Source organism: Rhinolophus ferrumequinum, chromosome 10 (genome assembly GCF_004115265.2).
Source record: "Rhinolophus ferrumequinum isolate MPI-CBG mRhiFer1 chromosome 10, mRhiFer1_v1.p, whole genome shotgun sequence".
Lineage (NCBI taxonomy): Eukaryota > Metazoa > Chordata > Mammalia > Chiroptera > Rhinolophidae > Rhinolophus > Rhinolophus ferrumequinum.
Genome location: NC_046293.1, coordinates 49719294 through 49725679, shown reverse-complemented (window position 1 = coordinate 49725679; position 6386 = coordinate 49719294). Strand labels below are relative to the sequence as shown.

The window sequence follows — 6386 nt, the reverse complement described above, 5'->3', positions numbered from 1 at the left end:
AAAAAAAATCTAAGAGAAAATTCTAGAAATAAAAAACTCAATGGCTGAAATTAAGATCCTAATGTATAAATTTAAAGCAGATTATACAGCGTTGAGAGTGTACTAGTGACTTGTAAGATAGGTAAGAAGAAAATATACAGTAAGCCCCGGAAATAATGAAGAAAAAAAGATAATACGAGATACATAACATATAGAATGAGGACAGCATACACGAAGAGAGAAAGAATGGGATAATGAGAAAATAAGGCAATATGTAAGATAATGGATGAACATGTTCCAAACTGAAAAAATACATCAACTATAAATACTAGAAGTCCTATAAGTAAATCCCAAGTCTGATAAATGAAAAAGAAAGTTACACTTTGTCACATCATAATAAAATTATTAAAAATCTAAAGAGAAAATATTATTAATGGCAAGAAAAAATACAAATTAACTGCAGACAAGTATAATTAGACTAACAGCTAACTTCTTAAGAGAAACATTAGATTAACAAGGAGACAGAAAACAATGAGGTATTATCTTCAAAGTTCTGAATAAAAAAAAAAATAACTCCTCCATTAGGATTTTGTGTTCAAGCAATATACAATGTCAGAGGGGCAGTAGTTGGGAGGGGAGTTATCACTTTGTGAGGGGAATAAATGTCTGGTCAGTATGTTGTTTTGTGCAACTGAAACAAACAAACAAACAAACAAAAAACCTGAAAAAAAATGAATCCACACCACAGACTAAGAAAGTGAGAGGAATGATGGGGGTGGGGGGGGAATATGATCCCCATTATTGATGTTCCCATTTTGGTGATACTGGAAAATAAAGCTCAGATAATTTTTATGGCCTCTCTCATGAAACTAGTAAGGAGTGTATTTGGAATTTGATTTCCAATGATTTCTGACTCCAAAGCACCTATTCTTCTAACTATACCCATGGCTTCTCTTTACTCATCAGTTTAATTCTAGGAACTGGATGGAATTTCAATAGTATATAAGCTTTGGGGCACTAGGTTAGTAATTCTTTTCCAGTCACTGAACAATAAGATTGGATAATTTCAGAAATGTATTTCTTAGCTCCATTAAGCATATCACTAGGGCTTCTTCACTGTTTCCTTTTATACATAAGATGAAATGAAGAAGTTAAGAAAGTGAAAAAAAAGAGATATCTATGTTCAGTACAACATCCTTTAAGAATGAAGATGAAATGAATTATTAGAAGACTTACACTGAAGTAAAAATTAAAAGGAGTTCTTCAAGGAGAAAATGTTCACAGATAGAAGTATTTATTTTTTTCTGAATTATTTTCTGCTTCATTAATAGCTCTTAGCTTTGTCTAATTTGTGTTCAACTCATCCATTGAAATCCAGTTTCAGTTACTGAATTTGCAATTCTGTATGTAAAACAGTTGAGCAAAAACAAGTCAAATATGTAGGTAAATTTAAATTACCATTGCTGCAATAATAATATAATAATGTTATATAGAGTAATAATTGTCTTTACTATATACAATAATTAAATACATGACAACATTAGCAAGATGATCTAAAGGGAAGCTTTGAGTCACTTAGCTTTAGTGGGAATTCCCAAGGGGATCTTCTGGTAACTATTCTTAGCCAATGAGTCCAAAGTATGCCTCAGGCTGAGCTTTCCAGCAATCAGGATGGATTTAGACATCCCCCCAGGCTTTCAGATTATACTTCGCCTTCCCATTGGCCACCTTAACCCAGAAGCCCTTCTGAATGGCTAGACCTGAGCCTCCTTTGTTAGGAAGATGCTCTTAGCAATATATTAACAGTCATAGAGAGATTTGTGAAGAAATTATTGTGTAATTATGCTAGAGGAAATATGAAAGAAGTTTTATTACTTGTTAGGAATCTGAAATTTTCAAGCTTTTCTTTTCATTGTCGTTTTATGGAATCATTAAGGGATAAGAGCAAAAATGCTGTCCAAGTTCAGAAGAGCTTTCTGAAGTCTATTTGCAGAGACTTTTGAGGACTGAGCTTACATATTTCTTTTTATGCACAAAACCTTAAATAGAAAAAGCAAGTCAGTTCACATGATGAACTGCTGTAGTACATTTTCTCTCATCTGAATTTCTCCTGAGCTCAGAGGCATGCCCACCAGCTCAGAAAAACAGGATGTATTCTGTACCAGGAAAAGAGAGAAATACGGTAATGTTTTTCCTCTGTTCTCTGGTGGTTTTCTTTGCTGCTGTGTTCCCTTTGCAGAACCCTTATACCCTCACTTCCCACCACTTCCTGTCATTCCCTCATCAGTCACTTCTGTTCCCTTCAATCTGCTCATCTTATCTTTGTCCTCCCAGACTGGAGGTAGGAGAACCTTTCTCTCTGATATGGTATTCATTTCTGTTACCTAAAATGTTTTGATCGGCTCCTCAAAATCATTTGTCTCCCTTCTTTGGGGAAAATCATACATTTGGACTGTTGGTGAAGGAAAGAGGATGTAACGATTATTCAGCACCTCAGTTGTCTTCAGCACATTTTTAGGAAGTTAAATCCTCACAACTTTCCCAGCAATTAGTTTTAGCTTTCATTTGACGTCTGGGACAACTGAGACAAGTCTCTTTCCTGTATCTTCCTATATTCCTTGTTTCTGGTGCTGAAAGCCCACTCTATGTCAGAAACCTGGAAGTTTGGGGAGGTTAATCCCTGAGAAGTGTCTGTAAGTGGGGGGAGGAGATCAGGACATCAGTGATAGACTCTGGTTATCTCATGACTCAGAAATAAGCTTCTCCAAGCACTGCAAACATATAGGGTCCAGAAATAAATTGTAGTTTGAATTGTAACTACTCCCCATAATTAGGAACTCAGAGGTATGTGGAAGTTGAGAACAGGGCAGGAGACACTGCGCTAGGGCAAACCTCTCCATTGGTGAAATTTTTCTCCAGTGCCTTTCACACACTTGGTTTCCCGCAAGCCCAGGGTGTCCAAATCCCTTACTGGTTCCTAATTAGATATGATCTCTGTGCATAGGAAAGTCCTTGACTATCCTCCTCCTGAGTCTCATTCATTCACTGACTTGTTCACTCATTCACACATTCGCTTTTGTTTTTAAATAACACTTTTTGAGTAACTCCTTTGGGCCAGTTATAATGCTAAGTACTTTTGTATGTTTCCTTTTAAAATGAGTTCCTCTCAGGCAGCTTTTCTTTGGAAATGATATAGTCAGCTAACTCCACTTAACTGTGATAATAACTGAAAGCATATAATGCTAACATTCTCAGAGCTGTTTCTATTCTAAATTTGGACCAGTCTGAATAAAGGAAGCCTTCAGAATAGTGAAATCGCAGCGGCAGGTAAAGGTGAGGATTTTATTTATTTCTGTGACCCTTCAGGTTACTAACAAAGTGCATCTCTACCTGTGAGGGAGTCTGGCCTCCGACAGGATCCAGTTTCCAGGCTTGTCCTTCATGAAAATGTCCTGTGCATGATATTCACATTTTGGCCATTATTCCTAAGAGAGAGAGTATCCCCATAGTTTAGAGAATTTCTAGTGCTAGTATGTGGGGCTCCATTTGAGATGAGTAGAATGGTGGGAACCTTTCTTTTTACTGCCCTTCAAAATATTAATGGATGGTTCTCTGTCTGTATTTCATGGCTCGATTCCTTGCCTTTCCAGCATCTTCTGTCAATGATGTACTCTTCTCAGGATCAATCCAGGTCACTGTAGCTAGAACCAGAGTGGTGAGTAAAAAAAAATAAAATATAGTCGTAATAATAGAAACTGCAGTCTCCATATGATTGTAAGTATTTAGCTTTTTAGAAGCGACATATGCAATTTACCCATTTCTTTTCCTCTTTTAGAAATCAAGGAGGTCTATATGCAACAAGAATTTTCAGACTGCATCTTAATACCACACTCTCACACTGACATTCGAACTTATTCATCTCCTGGACCACTGGATTTGAAAACGTTTTTCTTTAATTCTGTGCTCGTTATTGCTCAACTTGATGAGAAATATAGGTAATGTGGACTTCATTCCTGAGATAGCTTTAATTCTTTGTGCTTTTTGGATAAACAATGGGAGAGAAATCATAATTCATGTGAGAAATAGAATGTGCTGGTCTTGCAGTATGAACACAAGAGACAGAGCAGCACCTGAAGGTCAAGATGGTGCGGTTACTGTGTGGAAGGGTTATCCTGAGTCATAGCTGTGATCTGGGTTGTCAGTTCAGAGTCAGAAACAAAAAGGCCACGCTTTAGAAAATAGGTAGATAGTCTATATTTACACAGGGCACGAGGGCACAGACCAGAGCTGAAACTGGACACATCACCCAAACTGGGCACGGAGATTATGTCCAGGGTATGTTTGCATATGGGTCAACACTTTTCTTGTGATAAATTACATAGCATCTGGGATATCTCTGTGCTATTTTCTCTCTAATTAAGTCCCTTTCTTCTGACTCTTGTAAATGTCCAGCCACTACCCCTCTTCACTTTTCATTAACATTAATGATCTCATTTAAATATTTATTTAAAAATAAAAACCATTAGATAAGAACTGCCTCCTTTCTGACACCAAATCTGCTGATTCTGTGCTTGTTTGATGTGATGAACTAAACCTGCTCTCATCTAAGGCCACGCTCCGCTTATGTTCTGAAAGCTTGCTGCTCTCGGAGACACCATTTCTGAGGTTTATCTTACTCATCCTGCAAAATTCTCTCTCTCCTAGATTATCAACAGTTTAAAACATCCTTTGGTAGATTTAATAATAAAACAACAATAACAAATAAAGTCTAAGACATTAAGGAAAGAACAATAAAGGTGGACAGGGAGTTATCAGGCTCCTAACGAGCCTGAGGAAAGATTATTACAGGTAGTAGGAAATGTAGGGATTTCGGAAGTTTGTCATTTAGAAACACACGTTTTTGAGGAAGTATGAAACTTTGTGAATGTAGAAGGTTAAGACGCTGGGATATTTGTTAGACATAAGAAGAGGCTCCACCCAATTCATTTCTGCCATTCCCAAGGAAATCTGACAGCAATGAGAAACCACAGTGTCGTCTCTGAGTTCATCCTCCTCGGGCTGTCTGCTGACCCCCAGGTCCAGGCTCTGCTCTTTGTGCTGTTCCTTGTTATTTACCTCCTGACTCTGATGGGGAACCTGATGCTGCTGCTGGTGATCAGGGTTGATTCCCGTCTTCACATCCCCATGTACTTTTTCCTGGGACAGTTGTCCTTCCTGGATCTCTGCCACTCCTCGGTCACTGTGCCCAAGCTGCTGGAGAACCTCCTATCTGAGAAGAAAACCATCTCAGTGGAGGGCTGCATGGCTCAGGTCTTCTTTGTGTTTGCCACCGGGGGCACTGAATCCTGCCTACTCACCGCCATGGCCTATGACCGCTACGTGGCCATCAGCTCTCCCTTGCTCTACGGCCAGGTGATGAACAGACAGCGGTGTGTGGGGCTGGCGTGGGCCTCTTGGGGTTTGGCTTTTCTGGATGGTCTCATCAATATCCTTGTGGCTCTCAGCTTAGACTTCTGCGAGGCTCAAACTATCCACCACTTCAGCTGCGAGCTGCCCTCTCTCTACCCTTTGTCCTGCTCTGATGTGACTACAAGTTTCATTACCCTGCTCTGCTCCAGCTTCCTCCATTTCTTTGGAAATTTCCTTCTGATATTTTTCTCCTATGTTCGCATTTTGTCCACCATCCTGGCCATCAACTCCACCACAGGCAGAAGCAAGGCTTTTTCCACCTGCTCCTCCCATGTCATAGCAGTTTGCTTCTTCTATGGCTCAGGTTTCCTCCGCTATCTCATGCCTCCCTCAGGCTCTCCCCTGGAAGCCGTCTTCTCTGTACAGTACAGCGTGGTCACTCCCATGCTTAATCCTCTCATCTACAGCCTGAAGAACAGGGAGGTGAAGGCAGGTGTGAGAAGGATGTTGCGAAAATGTTTCTAGTGTTTCAAGTAATAGACTACAACATCAGAATGAAGAGGAATCTGGGTAGAATTGCAATAAGTGGTGCTGGATATTAAGGTGGATTCTCTGATGTCAGGATCTGCCAAATATCTTAAAGCTTTTTAAAAAAAGTACTTAAGAAGTGGTGGTGTTAATTTTCTTGGAATAAAAATTCAAAGTTCAGTCCTAGTCAGAGGAAGGTGGGTAAATAACCTTCTTGTCTAGCAATTTTTCTTACAGAAACATTGCATTTATTACAGACTGTATGGTAGACACCGTTATTGCCTGCTCAGGCTCTCTTTACCATCCTTCTAGTGGCTAAACTCCACTCGTTCAATATGGTTCCAAGGGACTGTTAATCACAGTGTCCCCAAATCCTTCTCCTCCACCCCCTCCCCCATTTTCTACTCTTTCTTCTCTGCATAGTGGCTGGCACTGGAACGAGCACATTGCCAATGTTAGGCCATTCACTC

General features: G+C 39.5%; 1 protein-coding gene across 1 annotated transcript; it reads left to right on the top strand.

The window, feature by feature from the left end:
• Positions 1-4995: 4995 nt before the first annotated feature.
• Positions 4996-5913, top strand: LOC117028639 (olfactory receptor 8S1). Its single transcript, XM_033117479.1, has one exon. The coding sequence runs from the start codon at positions 4996-4998 to the stop codon at positions 5911-5913; it is 918 nt and encodes a 305-aa protein (XP_032973370.1).
• The last annotated feature ends 473 nt before the right edge of the window (positions 5914-6386 follow it).